Consider the following 25,001-nt stretch of genomic DNA (forward strand, 5'->3'; position numbering starts at 1 on the left):
CCTTTTCATTTCATTTTCTTTAGTGTTTAATTGATTCACTGTCTTTTTTAAAGAGCACATTACAGGCCACAACACAGAGCTGAATGAAGCAACTAATTGAAGCCAGGTTCCTGAAGACTTAAATTGCCAGAGCCTTCCTGTCATCTTAAATTAAACTTCCTTGTACACTTTTCAAGATTTATAACTCCAGGCTGAAAAGCTGTAAACCATCCCAGTTTCAGAGCGAATCTCCCAAAGGGAAATGATATTTCCTGGAAAAGAGGAAGGCCAGTGTCCTCCACGGAAGAGGGGTCCAAAAGCAGGTTGTGGGCCGGGGGTCACGGGAACCTCGGGACGGGGCAGCAAAGGGTATAGACACGCCACTTTAAGAGCATGTGCCCATAGACGCTGCAGTTTGACTTGGGAGGCCTGCAGGAAGGAGCACGTCCATCCAAACAGCACATGGACACATTGCTGACCGTCTCTTCCACCGTGAAAAGCAGAAGGGCCAAAGATCCTCTGTGGAGCCCACAGTCTCCCCAGTTCCCCAAACAGCTTTTACGTTAGTTCAGAATTACCTCCCATCACTGCCCTTGGCACATCTATCCTCTATCGACTTAATTTCTTGCCTACACTTTCACATGCACATTCTTCTTTTTACCTGGCTTAATTCTCCATAATATAAAAATAAAATATTTGTTCATGTGATTTGATCATCATTGTTTTGGGGTTGGTGCAGTTCACCGACTATTTAATAACTGGATGGAAAATCATTTAATAATGTAGACAAAATTAAGCTAAAAGGCCCATATTTTGAGGAGAATACCTCCCTTTAAAAAACTTTTAGCAAGTAGAAAACATTACATTTTACCTACACTGTTATTCTACTATCTCATATATAACAAAACCCGTATATGAGAGAAAATAAACTTCTGTCTTTTAATTTTCTTCTACCACAATGCTTTGCTAGATATTCTCAGGGAACTTAGACATTCGTGACACGAATTCTGCTCATTGTTGTCTGGACTCATGTGCCAGGTACTGTGTATGGTTTTGGTAAAATTGAACTTTCTGTTATTTTTCATGCCAACTAATACTCTTAATTGTAAAGACACAACATACGGAAAAGAATATCCTGAATGCCTATTACAAATTTACTAATGGAAACAAATTTTCCAAGTTTAAAAGTATAGGATTCACATCTACTCGTTTTTTGAATAAGGAGCACTTTCCTCATCTCCTAGTAGAAAGTAACTGCAATTACAACACTTATATAAGATTTTAGCACTTTATCTTAACACATTTCTCATATTTTTTCCAGTTGGTTGCATAGAGGGACTTTAACGCACTCTTTTCAAAATAAAATGAAAAGCTAGAAAAATAGAAGAAACTGATTTTATGTTTTATATTAAATAAGTGCAAACTGGATACTTAACATTTTTTAATACAGCAAGATGTTTAGTCTTTACCTAGGTAAAGGCCTTCTAAAGGCTACTGACATAGAGAAAAATCTAATTTTTTAATGAAGTGTGTTCAAATTTTTGCAGACTGCCTTGATTAATAAAGTCTTTATCACTTCAAATATAATCAACTATTTCCCAGTGAAGGACTGGGGAAATTCAGAAACTGAGTTCCAGCTTTCTCTCAATGCAGATACTACAAGTCGATAATTCAAATGGCAAAAGAGACCAATTATCAAGGAATAAGACTGCCTTCGTACAGCACCAACTAACTCACACCAGCCACACCATCTTGGGATTAATCCAGAACATGCTGTCTTTCAACAGTATTCTTCTCCTTGTAACATTAGTTTTTATTGACAAGGTAAGGACAACTTTTATATTAATATTTATTAACAAAATAAATAGATAATTTGGATATTTTAAAGGTAATACATTTGTGTCAGTTGGTAGTAGCATTAATATTTTTAATTAACCTGCAGTTAAATTTTCTAAACTTTGTACTAGCTGTAAATAAGATGAATTGTTTCTTAATACTACCTTATTTGGTTGTCTAAATCAAACATGACCGAGAAGAAAGGAGTTATAAAATATGTCTTTAAGCTATCAATGATTCTCCATAGCCCGAGCACTTCGCTCATGTTACCTATTAATTTTTGTGGTACCCAAATGCACATAACCTTAGTAATTTGCTTTCTTATCCCACACAACAGAAACTACATATCAGTAAAGGAGTGGGAGTGCAGAGAGGCAGCCACACTGCTAGTAGCAGATTAATGAATGACAGCCAGAGAGCAAAGGGGATACAACATTTATAATCAATTGATGAAAAACCAAAGATAAATATACAAGGATAAATTTGGTGGAGGCAAATATTTCCCTGCATTTGGATAATGTCTGATGCTTCTACTGCATACTGTTCTGAAGCTAACTGTAGTTCAGTATAATGACTACCCCCAAATCAACAACATATTTATCTTCATTGTACTACTTCTGTAAATAAATACAGTTTTTATTTTAAATGACTTACCACTGAAACTGTAAATGTTAGAAAGTCTTCCTACTTAAAATTAGAAGCAGCTAATACAGATTTATTAATTTTTACCTTAGCTCATTTCAGAAACAATTACTAAGAATCTACTGTGTTTAAGGAGCTGTACTAATCTCTGAAGAAAAAGTGACTAAAATGCAAAAATACTGCTGTCCTTACAGTGCTTACATTCTGGAGGGGAGGTATGGCAATAATAAACAATGCATACAGTGAATAAGTAAATTGTAGGTTAGGGAATGATTAGAGCTACGGAAAAGAAGAAAAACCATGGCAACCATGATGAGATGTGGAGACAGGCAGCCAGTAGTATTAAAAGAGTAAATGAGGGAAACAATACCATTTACCATCACATTAAAAAGAATGAAACACCTAGGGCTAAACCTACTATAGAGAACTGAAAACTATGAGGCACTGATGAAAGAAATCAAAGGTGACACAAACAGATGGAAAAATATGCCATGCTCTTGGATTGGAAGAATCAATATTGTCAAAATGACTATATTGCCCAAGGCAATCTACAGATTCAATGTGATCCCTGTCAAAATACCAAGGACATTCTTCAAAGAACTAGAACAAAATATTTTAAAATTTGTATGAAAACACAAAAGACCATGAATAGTCAAAGCAATATTGAAAAAGAAAAACAGAAGTATATGAATCAGGCTTCCTGACTTCAGGCTATAATACAAATCTGCAGTAATCAAAACAGTATGGTGCTGGCACAAAAGCAGAAATATAGATCAGTTTAACAGGAAGCCCAAACAGCTATGGTCAAATAATTTATGTCAAATGAGGTAAGAACATACAGTGGAGGAATGACAGTCCCTTCAGTAAACGCTGCTGGGAAAAGTGGACAGCTACATGTAAAATAATGAAATTGGAACATTCACCAACACAATACACAAAAATAAAGTCAAAATGGATTAAAGACCTAAATATAAGGCAAGATACTATAACACTCCTAGAGGAAAGCATAGGCAGAATACTCTTTGACATAAATCACAGCAGTATTTTGTTTGATACACCTCCTAGAATAATCACAATAAAAACAAAAACAAACCACTAAGACCTAATTAAACTTAAAAGCTTTTGCAAAGCAAAGGAAACCATAAACAAAACAAAAAGACAACCCACAGAATGGGAGCAAATGAAGCAACTGGCAAGGGATTAATTTCCAAAATATATAAACATTTTCTGCAACTCAATATCCAAAAGAATAATCCAATCAAAAAAATGGGCAGAAGACCTAAATAGGCATTTTTCCAAAGACGACACATAAATGGCCAATAGGTGCGTGGAAAGATGTTCTGCATCCCTGATTATTAGAGAAATGCAAATCAAAACCACAGTGAAGTACCAGTGATGGTCAGAATGGCCATCATTATTAAACTACAAATGATAAATGCAGGAGAGAGTGTGGAGAAAAGGAAACTCTCCTTCGCTGTTGGTGGGAATGTAAAGTGGTACAACCACTGTGGAAAACGCTATGGAGGTACCTCAGAAAACTAAATATAGAACTACCATATGACCCAGCAATCCCACTCCTGGGCATCTATCTGGACAAAACTACAGTTCAAAAAGATACATGAACCCCTATGTTCATTACAGCATTATTCACAATAGCCAAGACATGGAAATTACTTAAATGTACATTGACAGATGAATGGATTAAGAAGGTGTGGTACATATACACAATGGAATATTGCTCAGCCATAACAAAGAATGAAACAATGCCATTTGCAGCATCATGGATGGAACTAGAAATTCTTACACTAAGTGATGTAAGTCAGAAAAAAGAATGACAAATACCATATGACATCACTTATATGTGGAATCTAAAATAGGACACAAATGGACCTATCTACAAAGAGGAACAGACTCACAGACATAGAGACTGGACCTGTTGTTGCCAAGGGGGAGGGAGGAGGGAGTGGGAGTTTGGGGTTAGTAGATGCAAACTATTACATTTAGAACGTATAAGCCATGAGGTCCTACTGTGCAGCACAGGGAACTACATCCAGTATCTTGGGATGGAACAGGACGTAAGACAACGTAAGAAAGGGCATGTGTATATACATGCACGACTGGGTCACTTTGCTGCAGAGCGGAACTTGACACAACTTTATAAATCACCTATATTTTAAATAATTTCTTTTAAAAGAGTATGGAGTTCTCTTGCGGTGCTGAGGGTTAAGGACCCAGCATTGTCACTGAGGTGGCTTGAGGCACTGTGTGGTGGGTTGGGTTGGATCCCTGGCCTGGGAAACTTCTACACGCCACAGGCGTGACCACACACACACACACACAAAACCAGAACTGCCAAGGTAAGCACCAGCGAGAAGGCCACACTGGAGCAGCTGACTTGAAGGAAGTGAGAGATTCAGGGGAGTGGCTATTAGAGGAAAAGCATTCCAGGCAAAGGAATCAGCCATAGCACCTTCCCAAGGAGGGAGCAAGCCGAGGCTACGTGACACCTTGGCGGGGCTGTGAGCAAAACAGTGACATCTGCCAGGTATTTCAAAACATTTTATCCGTACTGACCTGTTGAGCCACCAAAATAACCTCTTGAGATTGGTGCCTTTTTTTTTTTTTTTTTGTCTTTTTTAGGGCCATACCCATGGCATATGGGTGTTCTCAGGCTAGGGGTCGAATGAGAGCTATAGCTGCTGGCCTACACAACAGCCACGGCCATTTGGGATTCGAGCCACATCTGCGACCTACACCATGGCTCACAAAAATGCTGGATCCTTACGCCACTCAGCAATGCCAGGGATCAAACCACATCCTCGTGGATACTAGCTGGGTTTGCTAATCACTGAGTCACAGCAGGAACTCCCTGGTGCCATTTTTTTATACCCTTTAAGTAACGGAGAACCTGAAGCACAGAGAGGTCAGATAAGTTGTCCAAGGTCACACAATTAGGAAGCGATGCAGTTGGGATCCACAGGCAGGCAGGATGATCCCTGAGGTTCTCGTAACAGCTAGATCTCCGGTTGCCGCCTGAACAGGCCACACGCAGGCACACCTGCTCAGGTAGATGTGAGCACACACTCACACACCCACACAGTCACACTCAACACGGAGAGGGAGCTGAGAGGCCAGAAAGGGGAGCTTGTGACCCACACTCACTTTCTTTGCTCCACGTTTTATTTTGTCTTTTGTTTATTTTACTTGTTAACCTTCAGATCAAAATGTCTGTTTGAATGAAAATGTTCAAATTGATCAATAACACTTGGGGTTATTCTCAAAAGAGCAAAATCAAATTAGCAATTCTTAATGTACAAAAATCAATATTGTGGAAATATGCACAGTTGTGCCAATTTATTTTAAATAAACAAAAAGCACAAAACAAAAACACTCTCATGAAACAATTTTTTTTAGGTCTACAGAGAAAAAATGTTTTGGCTCTACAGAGAAAAATGCAAGAACAGTTTCTGGCGAAAAATCCAGAATGATATAGCAACTAGTCATGTAAGCTATTTACTTGGAAAGAACTTTGGAATCAATAGAAAGGTTTCATAAATCATGATGCATGACTCGCATCTCAAGCTAATGAAGATAAATGTGTCACTAACCTTGCTTTTCTGCATTACCTTGGTTCTATTGTATACACATTCCTTTCCTATGTATGCTATAACATAGGCTTTTAAAAAACGCTTAAATATATTGTTGTATTTAAGATCACATAAATCATAATTCGCAGACTATTTCACTATATCAAATCTATACAAATGGAAATAGGTACTAAAGTCTGAAATATAACATCCTCTGAAACGTATAATAAATTATATTAAAATGAAGATGCTGACCTCCTCTTTACCATGGTCCAACTAAGCACTACGTCTAGGAAGTGAGTTCTCTGCATTTATTAACTTACCAAGACAAAAAGCTATTAAGTCCAGTATTAAAAGAAAAAAATTGAGTCTATCTCTGAATTAAAGGACGCTGGTGAAAAGAATGCTTTTCATAACCTTTCACTGAAAAAAAAAATAAGACAGTTCTCCCCAAGATGGTGTAAAAAGACCATGCCTATTATATAAAGCTCTATATTTCACATTATAATACAGTTTCATAATATCCACGCATATCCAGTAAGAATAGAAAAAACACCTCCCCAAAAGGGTCCCAACCACTGAGACGTTGTCCAGGAAACTCCACGTGGCAGATACAGAAATCGAACGAGGTAAAGCGGTGGCCAATGACATCTCCTATCACTTCCAGAGTCAGCATCCTTTGCACAACATGACTTGACTTCCTGTATTTTTCCAGCTAGTATTCCTGCTTCTTGTTCATTCAAATGGCTTAAGTCAAACTCTAGGAAATATTATTTCTGGCAGCTCTCAAAATCTAGATCTGTTTTTACCACAATCCCCCCAAAATTAATAATAAAAAAATAAAAACAGGTATTTCCTTTCGCTCCTTCTCTACACTTAAGAAAATCCAAAGAACTTTCACTGTAAAGAATTTTTTTTTTTTTGCTTTGATTCCTGCACTATTTTCACTTGACATTCACAAAATACCAAGACAAGCTAAAAGGACAGAAGCACGTCTGCATTACTGAGTAAAAGCAAATATATCCTTATCACTCCATGGACTTTGTAGTACTTTCATACTAATTTCTCTTTATTGATTTAATAACTCACCAATGAGTAAAGTTTGCTAAAGGAAAGAGAGTTTACATGGTTGTACGGTTGTACAGAGACAGAAATATTGCCTAAAATGAAGTGAGGGATGGTTGGCAGGTGAGAGACGGCGGCGGTTCCGAACCGCTCACTATTTGACAACAAGTGGGAAGTGATGTGTAAATGCATCTTGGAATTTTATGTTAGCTTTTTGAGTCGATGCTAATTACCAAAAACAAGCTGAAGGCAAACAATGTTAATAGGTTTTAGACTTGGTTTTGGAGAAGGAAAAGGTACATATTTGTAAGCGTTTGATACATGTGCATATTCTAGAAGATGATAAAGAATATTTTTATATTGGACATTCTCATTCCTTGACAAAAACAATCATAACTGTGCATGCAATAGAGCTAATTCTCTGATGCCCTGATCATTAATCAGAAACAAATAAGCAAAATAGCCCTGAAACTTATCAATTGCGTTTTGTAATCACTTTTTTTGATGTGTTGACTTGGCTACGTTTATTTAGACCCAGTTATTCAATCGAATAGCAATCTGGGTGTTGCTGTGAAAGCATTTTGCAGATGTGGTTCAAGTCCAATGCAGTCACTTTAAGTGAAGGAGATTATCCTAGATTATCACTAAGATAGGAGGCCTGCTTCACCCCTGGAAAGCTCTTAAAGGCAGGACTGTGGTCTCCTTGAGAGAAGAAATCCCACCTGTTTATAGCAGTTTTCATGCTGACAGTGTCAGCTTGTCTTTTCTGCTGTGCAGCCCCGAGGATTTCAGACTTGCCCAGCCAGTTCCCACCGTCATGTAAACCAATTCTTTACAATAAACATGCTGACATTATTTCTGACTGATTCTGCTTCTTGGCTGAGTCAGGACTGAGAGAACGCCAAAGTGGGGGAAAAAAAAAACAGTAATAAAAGAGTAAAAGAAGTTGCAATGTTTGTCAGCACCCCACCCAGGCTGTGTCTACAGGTGCCCATAGACTGAAGTCAAACAAACACAACGTGTGTATATAAACACACACACATATGCACACATCCACACACCCACAATCTCACACGAACAACAGCATGTTCCTAACACGCAAACTCCTGTGTTCAGCAGACCTGAAATGTTTTGACAGATTTAATGATTTAATCAATCACAAGCACCAACAAAAGAAAGCTACACAACTGGAGACGAGGACTCAAAACGCACATTCTCAAAGATAATTCGTAAGGAAGCCACTGCGCCACACTCCTTTCCAGAAAGACACGTCACCCCTTTAGATACACACCAAAATCACCTTTAGAAACAAACACAAATATTTCATCTAAAACGTGACAAGTGTTGGTCATCCAACCAAGACAAAAGCCGTTTTGACTTCTGTAACATTAGTCAAACAATCCCGTCACATTGCAACAACTACATAACTCAGTATTCCAAACCCACAAAGCAACACCCACGAAAAACAAGAACTGCCTGCAGGTGAATTCAGTGTAAGCGCAAGTCCCACTTCCCTTCCTTACCTGGACTGCATATCTGGTTGGGTTTTGGCCTGACTGGCTTCTGCCTGAGGGGAGGCGTGAGAGACCCGCTGCTGAAGCTCCACCAGAGACTGGTAATACTGCTGCTGATAGTGCTGTTGCTGCTTGTAGCGAGACAAACTGAAAAACAGCCCTAGAATGGCTTTTAGGTTTCCATTTCTTATTTCTGCATCGAGTGGAAAATATAAAAACAGCATCATACGAAATGATGTAGGTTTTTTTGCAAATGAAATTCCAGAAGCAATTCTCTTAGGCACAACCTATGGAGCTAGAACTACAGATTGATTCTCTCGGTCACAGATTCAAGCAACTCTGATTTTATGAATCTTACCAACATGTCTAACCAGCTCGGAGAGTTCAGGGAGACAGAGAAGGGATGGAGAGAGCAGAGAGAAGAGAGCTTACTCAGTGATGCTCTTTGCTGACCCTGAACTACACTTTTTCTAGAGTTAGCTTCTTCATGGAAATGGATGGCTTACGCTAACTGTGTGATTTCGCACTTGGCGTCCCTCACAAAAACAGAGCTGTTAGCAAGAGAAGGGTGGCTGTGAGCTGGAGAGAGAAAGCCACTTAAATGCTGGTTGTTCTGCATTATACGTACTGATGCTATGGGTGTATCTCAAAAGAGCAACTAGATTTATAACTGCATTATTCTAAATCACCCATCTAAATACACTCAATGTATTTAAAAAAATATGTATATATATATATCCTCCCCAAAGCAGACTACAACATAGGTATCCAGTTTTCATGCTCGAATTCCTTTAATTCATGTAATTTATTCATGACATATTAATAAATACTAAAGATCAGCTTACACATGACTCCTGATAACATATATTGAATAAATGTAAGTGGAATTCCTAGTGCTGACACAGGCAGCTCCTGTGTAAGGTTTTCTAATATTTAATAAAAAATTAAATGCACAAAGTAGGCTGCAACATGAGCTGAGCTTTTCCTCCTGCAGTTATAATTTTAAAATCAGAGTAAAGGATGGAAGTAAAGCTTGAAATAAGGGTATGCAAATGGTAATCATATTTTAAACAAAACTTGCTATTGGTAATAAAATATATCCTCCTCTGAGGTCAAGGTTTTGTGTCTCCTTTTTGAAACTTAGAAACCATAATCAACTATTCAGTCTTCTTGCTCTTTGATGGTCTATCATGTGACACACACTATGCAGTGGGATTATTCATATAAAATGAGGTCCCTCCAAACTCACGGGGACCATACTATAGAAGACTTGGCTTGATTGATATAAAGCTACAGTGAGAAAGTATTAATTTTATCCTATAAACCAGAATAATCTTATGGGAAGAGGTTTTTTAAAACTTTGTTTTATTACTCTGCATGTTTAATTAATTTAGCAAATCATTTCGAGCATTCATATATTTTTAGGAGATAAACAAAAATCCAGAGAATTATGTTAATAAAAGATCTGTGAGAAGGAAGAGACATAAAATGAACAAATGGTAACATTTCTTGTCTACTTTTAACCACCTAGAAAGTAAAATACTATCCTGGAGGATTTTATCAAATTTTATTCTAAGTAACAGAACCACGAGTTAGGTTTGAACCTAAGCTTTGTGGGCACCAAATGTGTAATTTAATATTGAACATCATGGCATATACATATAAAGGATAAAAGATATTTAAAATAAAATTTAGACAGCAAAGAAAAATTGGGAAAAGTAAATAACTCTAGTACATGTCCATAATATTTCAGGACACACAATTCCTCTTTTTCTAATGGCAGCAAAACTTCAAAAATTTAGAACTGTCTAACATTTGTACATCTGCGGGGGGAAAGGCTTTTCAGAGCAAATTGATTGTAGTAGCAACATTAGGCAACATAAATTATCAAAAATGTTTACTCTGATATAATTAAAATTCTGATTAAAATGGTGATCGATGCAGAGCTCAAAGGACTCAGTATTAGTTAACTTTAGCAATTGCTTTTTTGTTAGTAGTACTACTTGAAAATTTTGGAAAGCTTTCCTAAAAATAAGTGATGAAGAAAAAGAGATGCACAAAAAAATGACAGATCTAGTTGTCTTTTTCCACTTTTCTATATTTCAATGTCAGTGACAATCTTTCAAATCCTTAGTGATTTTAAGGCCTTTATTAATATTATTATTATATGAATATTAGTATAGTTATTAACATGCTTAATACTAATTATTTAAGAACTCATGATGACTTATTTAAACTTACCAAATATTTAGACTAGGACTACTAACGTAGTCATATTATAAAACCACTATTGATAAAATATTTGAACATTAGTTACACTATGTTACCTGTATTTATGTCCATCTATCATCCTGCATTATCCATCTACCCATCTACTTACTTAAGAGTCTGAAAATATTCCCACTGGTAAGAACATAAAGATACTTTGTTGCTATGCCTCCCTCCTGTATGCTTGGTAATGTAAAGAACAACTCTGGCAAAATCTGGAACATACCTATATATTAAAGCATGCATCAATAACAACTGCATTTATGTTTCTGTTATTTTAGAAAGTTTACTGACTTCCCTTGTGGTATTAAGGAGTTACGTATTCCCACTTTCCATTTCTAGCGTCATAAAAAACTTTTAAAAACATGGACACCGTTTGTGACAGTTGCGCTTTTTCTTACCTTCAGCAGATAGACCTTGAACATTTACTCCTCTGGCTGCTAGAAAACTAAGGCAGACGTCAACATTTTCAATCTGCAACATGAAAAGCAGTGAAAAAGTAATTTAGAAGATTATTTCTAAATAAATAAAGGAGCTAGAAGGAAGCCAGAAAGAAAGATAAAGAATGAATATTTTACATTCATTTCATACTAGAGATCTTTAACCAGAGTTTAACTAGAATTATTTCGGCTAATTACTGAATGAGTATAAAGATTGCATTGTCCAGTTTGCTACTTACAAACAATTCATAAAGGCCTGGTCCAGAATGGCATTCTTACAGATTAGCAAGCCACCCACTTAACATAAAATCAGACCAATCTTGTGTTTTACAAATAAGTCTCAACTAAAGCATCCAAGCAGAAGGAGACTCTAGCTTGTATGTCTTAGAACATTAGGATATGGGTAACTGAGATTCAAACAGTAATATTTGGCAAGTATGCCATAGGATAAATAAGATGAAGAGAGGCTTGGTATGCATGGAAGAAATGAAGCATATTTTCACCCTAAAGCATAGGAATTCTTTGTTTTAAAAACCAGATTTGTACTTCTATAGTTGAGTACTTCTCTGCTTAAATATAGGTGTCACTCTAATAATTTCAAAGAGTGACGTCACTGCTTTTAAATAGTTCATTTCAATGTGATAACCACTGTTTAGCCATTGAGGGTGAGAAGAAAAAAAAAAACAGCAACTAATTTATGTTAATTCATGGGCTGATCCCACTATTAATCATGGCATTATACGGCAAAGTTAAACAGCGAAAGACTTTCTAAAAGAGTGTAGGAAAGAGAAAGTTGGAATTCTTGGTGAGTCATCTCCCTGGGCTTTTTGGTATTTCATAAATCTTTAAATTCTAAAGTAAATAAGAGATTTAAAGTTAATACTTGGCAAGGTACTGTTTTCTGTCTTATTAAATTCGTGTCAAAAGCTCTGCATGAGGACATACAAAGTCCTGCCAATGTCCTTTCTAGCTGAGCTTCAGAGTAAGGTCAAAATGTCTCTAAAAGAAAAAAGGAAAAATACATTCCAGAATCTGTCCTTATGAAATGGACAACTGTTTCTTTGCCTTTTTAAATGTAATTCTTTACAAAATTAAATAATCTCCAATGAGAGGGTCTTTTGCTTAAAAATGATTACAGCCAAGGTATACATATTTGCTTTGAGAAAAAAAAATGTATTGGTTCATTTCAAAGTAAGTTTTACTAAAATCATTCTACTGAAGAAATGAGTGAAGTGAAGATGCTGGATACATTACTGAATGGATCTTCTCATTCTGCCCATCGGCATCTAAACACCCAAAACCTGTGGTGCTGGAATCTACTTCAAATGCTTTCTTTTGCTGGCCTTCCCTTCACGACTAAAAAATAAGATTCTATGATGAAGGCAAGAAAAAAGTGTAACAAACAGGATATACTACGGTCTCTATCCTATGGATTCTTTAAAATTTTCTTTTTTTCAGGTCAATTAATAATAAATAAAAGATGACAAACAATTATCTTGGCCTAATAATAAGACGACCTGAATATCTGTAAGTGTTTGCCATAATAATCCTGATGTTAATAATTTTACACCAATTTTATACCTTTTATAGAAAGTAAGATTTGTGGCCCAAATATGCATAATTTATTGTAAAATGTTAACAGGCCATTATTGCCTAAATTTTAGTTATTTTTATTATACATAAACAGATCAGTTCACTGGAAAACCAAGAACAGGTTCATGAACAGTCCTTGCAATTAGGTTTGTAAGATGGCTTTTTTTTTTGGTTATTTAAACAGAATAAAAAATAAACTGCTGCCAAGATTGGGTAGCAGAGACAAACAACTCCCTCTTTCAACAGGCAGCATAAATTAGAAAGGGAAAGCAAAAGGGTCCTGGGAAAGGAAAGAAAAAAAAAATACTCAAAATATACCCTAACATCCTTTCATATCTACTTATCAGAAGCATGCAAACTTTTGCAATATTATCCTACAGTCACTCACCATGAGCACCAATAGCTTAAGACAATTAATTCCATTTCCCATCATGCTACAGCAGTTAAGTAACAGCAACAGAGTTAAGTACTTGAATACAAAATTTCCAGTGCGACTATTACATGATAGTTTGTTACAATGTAATTATTTATTCCCCAGTACTTATTTTTGGTCAAAATTAATTTTCCCACAGTGTAATAGCATAATAAACATAAAATAATATCCTTTCTTTACTTAACTCCAAAGTTATTTATAAATTCAATATGCTTGTTGGCACTACTTATACTTTTGACACAGTGATATGTCACAGTAAAAGAACATGGGGAGTTCCCATCATGCCTCAGCAGGAAGAACCTGACTTGTATCCATGAGGACGCAGGTTCGATCCCTGGGCTCACTCAGTGGGTTAAGGATTCTGTTTTGCTGTGGCTGTGGTGTAGGCTGGCAGCTGTAGCTCCAATTTGACCCCTAGCCTGGGACCTCCCACATGTCATGGGTGTAACCTAAAAAGACAAGGAAAAAAAAAAGAAGAAAGAAAATGGCTTTGAGAAATGTTCACTGTCACTCACATGATCAGCTGCTTCATCAGACACATACTTGAAAATATTTGAGAAGACTTTTAAGTTGTATAATACTGTATTTCGGTTAACGACTATTTTTATTTTAATACATTTGAGATGTTAGTTTCTCATAATTCCTGCTTTAAAAAATAGATTGTTCCCAAGCATTTCCCAGTTAAACAGTCCTATAAGTACTGTTTTAGTTATTGATTCTTTTTTTCATGTCAAACCACATTGATCTTCAAACTAAAAACCTCTAAACTTTTTTGAAATCACAGATAAAAGTGATTTTGCTATCAAATTGATCCAGTTACTTGAAGTGAGTTTTATCCTAAGTATTATTTACATGAGATACCAAATAAGCTATCAAAATTCAAAACGTATTTTAACATTTCATAATTTGGGTCAAATTTTAATTAGAATCTTTTCATGAACTTTAATAAACTATTTAATGAACAACTCAATGTATGCTTGCCTAAATATAATAGAAACAAAAGTTTCATTGATCAGCACTTACACTTATTAAATTTAAATCACTTGTGATGCTTTGTCTTCTATCTTAATTAATACTATTTAACCTATTTAAATATTGGTTAATATCCACTAGGTGAATTTCAGGATCCATTAATGGATAGTAATCCACAATTTTAAAAACACTGCCCTACCACCCTAAAGAGGACCAGAGCACTGGCATATTGATAATATCTTTTATTTCCAGGGTTGGGGAGGTAACTATTCACTGGCTAATAAGAAAGTGGAAAAGTACCCTCACAAGCAAAGTCCCTGCAAAGATTTACTACATCAGTTAACTGGCACAAAAACAAAAACAAAACAATACTCAAAATACAATGTGGTCATAGAATCACACAGTTATTTCTTAGGATATGTTCACAAATGGTATCCTTATGTCTAAGATCTGAAAAGAATTCTAACTCTTCAGTCTCCTTTAATTAGTCTAGACATAAAATCATTTTGAAAAGGAAAGCAAATGACTTGAAATGTGAGTCAGTACTTTATAAGTAACCAGTTATTTGACAAAATTTAAGCAACTATTTCAAAATTACTAGGTTATCTGACAAAGTTTTTATTGATCTCTCTCCTCACTCTCTCTTTTTGGTTTATGGGCATATAGAGATGTTTGGTGAGTTTTATTTTTTATTTATTCATGGTTTGTTTTGGGGCTTTTTTTTTTAACAAAAATATGGGTTTAGTGAAACTTTTAGCCTCTCGGAGACAGGAACTGTGTTTTGTGGACTCATGTGGCTTCCGCAGCCTACACAGCGTTTCATGGATGCTCAGTGCATACTTGAGAAAGAACGGAAGAAAAACAGAGTGGTGGCTAACTGATCCTTGTATTTTTAGAAGAAATGGGTATAGGAAAAAAAAAGAAAAAACATATTTTGATTCAGAGGTTCTCTTTGAGATCCTTTACAATATACTACTCCCCTGCGCCTGACCCCAGAAAACAAGAATCCGAAATTCTGTGTGTTGGGGTTGGAGTTGTTTTCAAATTTTAGTTCCTACTCTCCGTCTACCCTCATCTTTACAGACTGAACAGCTGATCTCCAGAGAAAGTCTCATGTGAAGATGAGCAAAAGAAGCTAACCAAAGAGTGTATACATGATGCCTAATTTATGTGAACTTCGAGATCAGCAAGACGAAACAATGACAGCAGACATTAGAATAGTGATGGACTTTGGAGGGTTGTGGTCTGGAAGGGGCAATGATGGGAACAGACATACTAGACGTGTTCTTCGTGCTGGTTTTTTTTTTTTTTTTTTTAATTTAGAGAATACTGACTCACCATGTGTTAGTTTCAGGTGTACTGCAGAGTGGTTCAGTTATACGTATACATATGTTCATTCGTCCTCAAATTCTTTCCCCACATAAGTTATTACAGAATACCGTGTAGGCCTCCCTGTGCTCTGCAGTAGGCCCCTCCTAGTTATCAGATAATTTGAAAAGTGTCCTTCGTTTTGATCTGAGTGGGAAACACACAGGTGTATATATATTTAAAATCCATCAGCTATATACTTAAGATTGGAGTAATTTATACGCTTTCTATGTTTGCTTTACCTCAGATTCCACGAAAGTATTTATATTCTTCTACATATGTTTTACTCAAATTAAAAATAAAATGATTGGCCCCCTGTTTTGTTGAGAACAGACTCCAGGCGCATAAAGACAGATGTACAGAAACCTGTTAGATGGCTCTTGCAAGTAATTCAAATAAAAGGTGATGGTGTTTCAGACAATGGTGATGGCAGGGAGGGGAAGAGAAATGACCAGATTCTAGATATGTTTTGAGGGAATCTAATAGGAAGATGCAGCATATAAGGGAAAAAAGAGTCAAAGATGATGACAAGGTTTTTGGCCTCAGTAACTAGATGGTTGAAATCTCCATCCATCAAGATGGAAAAAGCCACAGAAGGCACAAAGAGTTAATGACTGGATACGTGGTCTGGTTGATTAACATCCAAAGGAATGAACAGGCATTTGGACACACAGTCTGGAGTTCAACTGAGAGGCTTGGGAACAGAGACCCAAATGTGAGAGTCATCCCCATGCAGCTGTAATGAAAGCCACGGGGACTCGCAGATGTAAAAGAGAAGAGGAACAGATACTGAGCTCCAGGAGACACAGCCCTTGGAAAGAACAGGAGGAGCCAACAGACGAGACAGAGACGAGCATGGGGCCCAGAAAACCACCTGCAGAAAGAATATTAACGCCAAGGGAGAGATACGCTCTAGCAAAAGCAGCTGGGACGTAAGAGGAGAACTAAGAATTGATTCTAGGATTCTGGATTAAATAAATCAACTCATAAAAGGCATGATCCTACGATTCCCGGGCTCTCAGGGTTGATGGCACTCAGGGGCTGAGGCACTCTCACTCAGGCATGTGCTCTCCCTCCTGCTGTTCTCTCCCCCCACCTTTCCCTCCCTCCCCCTCTCTGTCCCTCTCTCTCTCCTTCCCTCCCTCTTCTCTCCCTTTCTCTCTCTTTCCCTCCCTCTCCCCCCTCTCTGTGTGAATACATTTATAAAAATATATAACACACAAATATATATAAAGGAATACACACACATGCATATATTTGAGCAGAAAAATGTACCCTCCTTGAGAACTCTTTGCTATTTTGTCCACTGCTCTCTCCCCAGTGTCTGGAAGAGTACCTTAGGCATGCTATCAACAATTGCTGAAGGAATAAATGAACTACACAGGGATAAAATAGTATTTTATGCCTAAATTGTTCCAATAAAAAGGGGCAATAACCAAAGGATAATTTTAATGCTATTAACAAGCAAATTCAGTGTATCTGCCAAGGCAGCTTAGACTTGGGCAGCATCCTAGGCTTCTCCTCTCTGAAGCTCATCACACTCATCTCCCCGGGATGGATCTGGCAGCCCCCCCGCCCCCCATTTACCCTTCTATCTCCAGTACTTGATACAATGCATGGCACAAAGTAGATTCTTCATGCATTTTTGTTGTCTACATGGGTGAATGCATACAATACACAGAGAGTTAGGTTATAAGCTCTGTCATCATTTGGTCCCAAATCCAGTTTCTGGTCTTTCACTTTTGTGAGGTCAAGGAAGAAAATATTTTATATTGAGAGAGAAGATGATGACGACATTGGAAAGCTAAAACAGGCTGATAAAAGGCAAATTCTGAGAACAGAAACATCAAATGGTTAGTCAAATCCTATACTGCTGAGTAAACATGAGGACACAAATACTGAAATTATGTGCAGAGGGAACTTGTCAACATTATATCTCAGGATTGATAGAGATAAATAAATTTTAACAATTTCAAAAGAAAAATAAAAATAATGAAAATTTTCAGCACTGCGGAGCCCATAAAGATCATCTTACTTTACCTTTTCAAATGAAATAATGAGATGAGACTCAGATAATGTAGCTTCTTGCTCAGAGGGTCCAGTGGAATTGTACTGTGCACAGCACAGCGCACTGCATGCAGGAAGAACTATGATCAACTCAGACAAAAGCAGCCATGAGTATGATGTCGCCTATTAACAGCAGGTGGCGATGGTATAAAATGGCATCAGAGCCTCTGTGGCTTTTGGTCTTACAGCAAATTTTCTGAGAATTATCCACACTGAATAAAAACTGCTTCCCAAACTTTTAAGCCACCAGTTCTAAGCTCTGCTACACATTAGAACTGCCTAAAGAACTTTAAAAATCTATGCACGCCCAATGTACACTACCATCAGTTAAATCAGAATGTCTGTGGAGAGCAGCCAGTTAGCAAAACTTTCAAAAGTCCCCAGGTAATTTCAACCTGCAGCAATGCTTGGAAACCAAGGCTACAATCTACGCTCTTCACAGAAAAGAACTGCATACAATTTCAGGGTCTCCCCATGTGGATGCACAAATTGCCCCGTTAACACTGCAGCGTTGCACTTTCTTTTGTTTATTCGAACCTATACAATTCACGTATTTTACATTTATTCTCTTTCTATTAAAACACATCTCTTCCTTTCTAGTAGTAACACCCAGAAATTCACTCTCAATTCTTTGGGCACCTCACTTCTCATTCGGCTCAGTCAAATCAGCAGCTCGTGGACCACTCCCAGGAATTTTATATGCCTGTTTTTTATCTCATGTACAATTTGGGGGGCCTTCTATTTACCGCTTACATTTTATTGTTATGGAACACCTACACTGCCTCTTTTTTCTGCTAAATGTAAGCATGGATAAATAACTATAAAATACTGACTGTATAGTGAAAATACAACCAAGAGATTCAAACTTCTAGACCCAGTCAATGCTGTCAAAAGTTTCAAAATTTTGGGCACAGTGAGCCTTTGGGCTTTTGGATAGTATATGAACACTTAATGTCAAACAATAGCCTAAACAAAAGCACAGCTCTTCTAGAGTAAATTCGTAAGTTGACCACTGTATAGATTTTCTTTTCTTTTAAGAGCCACAACTGCAGCACATGTAAGTTCCTGGGCTAGGGGTCTAATCGGAGCTGTAGCTGCTGGCCTACACCACAGCCACAGCAACGCAGGATCTGAGCTTCATCTGTGACCTATGCTGCAGCTTGTGGCAAAGCCAGATCCTCCACCCACTCAGGGAGGCCAGGAATCGAACCCATATACTCATGCACACTATCCGGTTTGTAACCTGCTGAGCCACAAAGGGAACTCCAGTGTGCATATTTTCTTTGTTGAAGACACCAAACTAATTTCAGTTGATGCATATTTTTAGATATGAGTAGTTTCTAATTATATAATTAATATTAGTATCTTAAAGCACTGCCACTTAATTTTGCTTATTTTCTGTAAATCAAACCATTCATTTATTCATTCATCAAACATTTATTACACTTATTTTATGCCTGGAATTGTGCTCAGTGCTACAGATATATATTTTAAGATAGAGCCACTATTCTTTTCTACAGAGTATTGATTTTTTTCCAATATTTTCTACTACCCCCAGAAATTTGTTTAATTTCATAACTGTACATTTATCTTGACCCTTATGAAGTTGCTAAATATGAATGTGGCTAATTGTTAAATCGCTAATTGAGTTTCAAATGAGGAAAATAGGAGTTTTATTATCGTCGCTTGTGCAAACTCCAGACAGTTAACAGTGTACTTGTATCTTCAGATGTTTTAAAGCCAGGGTGTCAATATGTATTCTCAACACAATCAACATGGTTAGAATGTGTATTGGAAAAACGTGTATTTATTCATTTCGGTGCTGAATATACTATTCCAAGAAATATAGTGTTTTAACTGGCACAGCTCATTCCAAGGCTCCTAAGCATGAACTTGCATGTTTGGTGCCTCCCAAGCTTTTATTTTACTACAAAACTGGTACAGCCCATTTTAGAAAGTGGAACTGGAAGGAGGCATCTTCACAATATTAACAAAACGATCCCTTGCCTATTCTTTCGCTTTCAGTTATGGATATTTAATGGAAATTAAATTCTGAGCATGATTAATATCATTCTCAGAGTTTGAGATTAAGTGTTAAGCATGGCACCAACACTTGGCAATGAGTGATAAATTCATTCAGCAACTACTGACTGTTTATTTTGGGCAAAGAGCCCTGCTAGACAGTTAAAGAATATGAAAACAAATGAATTATAAAGTCTCTGCCTTTGTGAGCTTGTAAAAGAGCTGAAGAGACAAGAAGAGATTCATATATCACCATAACACAAGGCATACTCTTCCAAAGGAAAATGATAAAGGATAGGCTATATGACAGTGAAGAGAATGGATTTATCAGTTTTCACTGGGGATCTGGGGGAAGCTTCACTGAAGAAATGTCATTCTGACACCAAGGATAAGTTTAGACAAGCTTCAAAAGGAGGAGCAGGCGTGACTACCAGTGCAGCCCAGAGCACAAGTGTCACAAGGATGCTTGAGAGCAGACCATGACAGCCTTCCCTTCCTGCAGTTGTGTTTACAGAGCTGACTGTCGCCGGAATCGAAAAGCCTCTGATGCACCCTGGGATCCTAAAACCACCACACTATAAAAAGTTAACGTTGCTGTAGAGTGGAAATTGACAGAACATTGTAAATCAACTATAATGGAAAAAATAAAAAATCCTAACAACAAAAAAAAGTTAAATAATTGTAAACCAGGGAGCAGGCACAAAACTTCAAAGACTGAGTTCTGTCTATAGAGACAAAGCATCCTGGTGAGGGCATGTATGAAGGTGCTTCTCTTGTGAACCAGACAAGAGAAGCATACATAAACCAAATGTAACTTTTATCTCTCTGGATGGTAAATTCTTCGGTGCCCTGTGCTATTTTTGATTAACTATTTTATTTGCATAGTGTCATTACATAAATGAATGGCATCTGATTTTAACCAAAGAAAATACATAAGGTGGCTCAGTTTGCACAAACTCCCATGCTATTATAAAATTCGATTATATAGATTTTAGCCAAAGATTTTAAAATATATCCAGAATGACTATATATCTCTTTGGAGAATTAAAGTAAAATGAAATAGTTTTTGCATTTGTTCAAATTTTTAAGACGCCTGTTTTCATTCACTCACATAATAATTTATTTAAGGAGACATGTCCAAGCCATTAAAAATACAGGCTCATAAGAGAGATAATTCCAACGTAATGCAACAAATGTCATAATCAGAGAAACACAGACTCCTAAAGAAGCATGTAGAAGAGTCTACTCACCATCAGAGGTAAAGGACTAGGGAAGGATATAGTTATTAGTAACTAAGAATCTAACATGGTTACAAAGGTATCTTCTGAAGCTGCTGTAACTATAGCATGTTTGCAATGACACAATTTTGATCAGAGAATCAAACTGAGATGCTCAAGGTTACACAGAGAGAATACGTCAAAGCCAGAGCCCACGTCATTAACTTCCACATTTTTCTGCTTCAATGGCAGCCTGAGTTAGTCCCTGAAATGTCAGGAGGGGTTAACCAAATAACAGGATGTGGTATGAAGTGAACCCAAGGAAGGAGTAATGTGTGAACTGTTCCTGGTTGAGAAACACCGTAAGTGTAGGGACTTGCAAGGAATTCAGAAAAGCCAGGGATATGGAGTCAAACCACACTTGAATCTTTCCCCACAACGTCTCTGCTGACTGATGTGACAAGAGGCCACTCCAAAGGCTGGTGGCCTTCGACAGGTTTTAAGAAACTATGTAGGAGGAAAGATCAGGCAGAAAGAGCTCTAGGAACAAGAACCTTGAGATCTAGCGAATCCAGCCATAGAGGACAAGCTCACAGAGATAAACTGGGGCTGGATGAGCAACAAGAGCCGCCACGTCTTGCTAGGGGCCTGGGCTGAATCTTACGGCTCAGGGAGCTAATGGTGAGCTTTAAGCAAAAGAAAGAAAGAATCAGTATTGCATTGACGACATCTATTTTGTATGACCATGCAGTACACACAAAGGTTTACAGACCGGCAATTGATTAGAGTTTCCAAATCAGTTTCGACCCATACTGTCTGCACTGCACTCTAGCTTTTGAAAGGTTTATTTTAGTGTATTTCATTTTGAAATGTCATTTATAAAATATTTTCGTGGTCTGCTAGGTGAAAAAGCTGTACTTTGAGACCCAGATACTACATGTCAAGAAAAGAAGCGAGAGCGAAATGGTTTGGAAGCTACCGCTTCCTTGTCCACTTCACAACCCAGGACAGGAAGGACGTTCACACAGAGTTTTCAGCATGTGTGTTATTTACTCCAAATGCAAAGCCCTTTTTGTTCACCACAGACTCTGGTAAATCTGATATTATTATGACCGTCCATAGAGGGATATGTTTTATTAGTTTACACAACTAATAAAGAGCAGAGCCATAATTCAAACTCAACCTTGTCAGTCTGCTGTGAACACACTATTTCTGCCACACTGTACTTCCTACCACTGCGATTTACATTCTGACCCAAGCAGTTCCAGTGGCTGACTCAAGCTCTCTACTTGATTGACAGGCGGTTGGAATATGGCCAGGCACAGATAGGGGCTCCTTAAATATTTGGTTGCATACAGGGATGATGTTGTACACTGTGAAGGTGACAGAAAGAAGATGCAAACACTTATTTATTCCGTAAATTTCCTAAATTCACAGGTTTAAATACTTCTGCATTACTTCACAGACATCCAGTACACTTTGGCTTCCTTGTAGGTAAACATACACAGTGAATGCTGGGGCCGCAAGCCAAGGAACCCTGGCAGTCACCCGAAGCTGGAATGCGCAAGGAGTGGATTCGCCTTACAGCCTCTGGAGGGAGCACAGGACTGCTAACACCTTGATTTTGGCCCTGTGCTGCTAATTGTAGACTTCAGGCATCCAGACAAATGAGAGAAAGTTCTCCTGCTTTAAGCACCAGGACTATGACAATTTGTTACAGATGCTACAGGAAACGAATACCATTCTCTACTCAGCAGAGCAGGAGACATCAGCCGTTCAGCAAGCCTGAGGGTGGACTGGTTTCTGCAGGCATGTGGGTTTCCAGGCCCTGCTCTCTGAGTTTTGATTTGTTAAGTGTGTGGAGAAGGGAGGTGAAAGGCGCAGTTTAGCCAGGGACCTCATGTCATCGACACTATGTCTCACGTTTTCCTTTCCTATTTCAAGGCAGTTTGTGCGGTGGGAGAAGGAGAAGATAGTAGCTCCTTAGCTCTTCGGTTTTGTGTTTGGTCGTCGACGAGGAGTCAGTTCATTAATTAAACACTACAATGTAATAATTTAAATGTTTGCACTCAAATAAATCTGAGTTTAAATCCTAGTTATGCAATTTACACAATGTTAGAAAAAAACTGAGAATCTGAAGCCTTAGCGTCCATGTCTGTGAAATGGGAATGAAAGCGGTTTACACATAATATATTAAGTGAGAATTAAGGATGTTTGTAAAGAGCTTAGCTCCATACTAGGTGTATGTGTATATTCGTCTGTGTGTGTGTGTATGCCTGCACATATCTTTCACAATAGAAATGGTTTCTAAAAACACATATATAGCAGAAGTGTGTGTGTGACTAGATATACAGAAAGCTAGAGAAGGGTACTGCTATGGAAAATTTATTAGGATTTTATCAGATAAAAATATTTTTTGTTCAAATTTCCATACAATGTTTTTTTTGGTTTTTCTTGTTTTTTGTTTTTTTGGGTTTTTTTTAAATGGCTGCAACAGAAGCAAATGGAAGTTCCTGGGCCAGGGATTGAATCTGGGCAGGGGAGGAGATCGAATCTGCACCCCCACAGCAACCCAAACCACTGCTGTCAGGTTCTTAACCCACTGTACCACAGGGGGAACTCCATCTATATACTGCTTTAACTGACTCAGTGATTAGAGGATAATGAATATCATTCAGTATTAACTGCCAATTATCTACGATACGAAATCTTCATTATAAGCTACAGTTGTCAATATGAAGTGTTATAAAATTATAAAATAGTGCATCTGTACTCACTCACCTAGAAACATACTCTGTCGTTTTTAATAAATTCCTGTTCCTCGGTTTGTTTCAGAGGACAAACCAAACAAGGAATCTTACTCTTTTATTATGAAGTTATGAAGTTGTAAAACTATTCTAAACTTAAATATCTAAGTTTAATAGATATAAACATATCTATTTATATACAGGACTAAAGTTACATGTCATAAATAATTATGTTCCAGCTGTGTAATTTCACCTTAAAATCTATGAACCACTGTTTATCTCACAAGCCGCCAGCCTCTCCCAACCTAACCAAGCTTATGTTCCTGCCTTAGATGGAAAAAAGAAGCATCGTATTAAAGAAAAGGTGCTCACCGCTATCGGGCGTTGGAGGGGGAGCGGGAGCTGGGAGAAGAGGGGAAGAGGAAGAGGTTGACATCTCAAGACTTGAATCCCAGGCCTTATTTTGTTAAATGTGTTTGTTCCTAAGTTTAAACCAACTTGGCCCCGACTCAGACATGAGACCAAACCCTGGTTCCTCCACTTTCTCAAAAGGGACACAGAAAGCCTCAACAAGACAAGTTCTTTTGTAGGTTTGCTACAATGACCCAATGAAAAACAGCAGGAAGAGCATCTAGGAAGGTACTGGATAAAGACAGGTGCCATTCAATCGACTGGTGTATTCGTGCCAGGGTTAGGGTTAGGGTTAGGGTTAGATTGGCTGAACTCACAGGTCCAGCTCTAAAATTTGCTATTTCTGTGAGATGATTGCACAATATTTTTTTGCATTTGAGACATGGCTCATACAAATCAAGCGGCCAAAATGATTTTTTAAAGTGTAATCACATATATTATGAATTTTTGACTGTGGCCATCCACACAGATCAGTTAAATTCATATTAAAATCATTTAAATTTAATATCATAAAGCAGGTAGACGGGTATCTACTGGTTTTCAAATAATTTATCTTATCAAAGATAAACTTCTCAAATGATTACACTGAGATCAGGGGCACAGGAGTTCCTCATTTCATCTCTCTGTTCTATGGAAGAACTTTTTAAAAATCCTGCTCAATCATCATACGTTTTTAAGCTAAGAATATCACAGGTCATGATTAAAATGGCCTCATATCTTAGTATGCGGTTTTCTGAACGAGGGTTTTAAAAACTCTTATTTCATATATTTTACTACTCAGCATTAAAAGTAGTATTTTTCTATTAATTTCAAGAAAGGGAATAAAAAATGGAGCAGTTA

At 37.4% G+C, this 25,001-nt stretch overlaps 1 protein-coding gene across 16 annotated transcripts in view; it reads right to left on the bottom strand.

Moving 5' to 3' along the window:
* NAV3 (neuron navigator 3) overlaps positions 1–25,001 on the bottom strand; it is an 849,425-nt gene that overhangs the window by 222,677 nt on the left and 601,747 nt on the right. For all 16 annotated transcript variants that reach the window (XM_021093080.1, XM_021093078.1, XM_021093079.1 and 13 more), the window contains 2 exons: positions 11,293–11,365; positions 8,633–8,816 (listed from right to left, as the gene is read on the bottom strand). In XM_021093080.1, the coding sequence (XP_020948739.1) occupies positions 8,633–8,816; positions 11,293–11,365 (257 nt within the window). The remainder of the gene's footprint in view (positions 1–8,632; positions 8,817–11,292; positions 11,366–25,001) is intronic.

This window comes from Sus scrofa, chromosome 5, assembly GCF_000003025.6.
Source record: "Sus scrofa isolate TJ Tabasco breed Duroc chromosome 5, Sscrofa11.1, whole genome shotgun sequence".
Lineage (NCBI taxonomy): Eukaryota > Metazoa > Chordata > Mammalia > Artiodactyla > Suidae > Sus > Sus scrofa.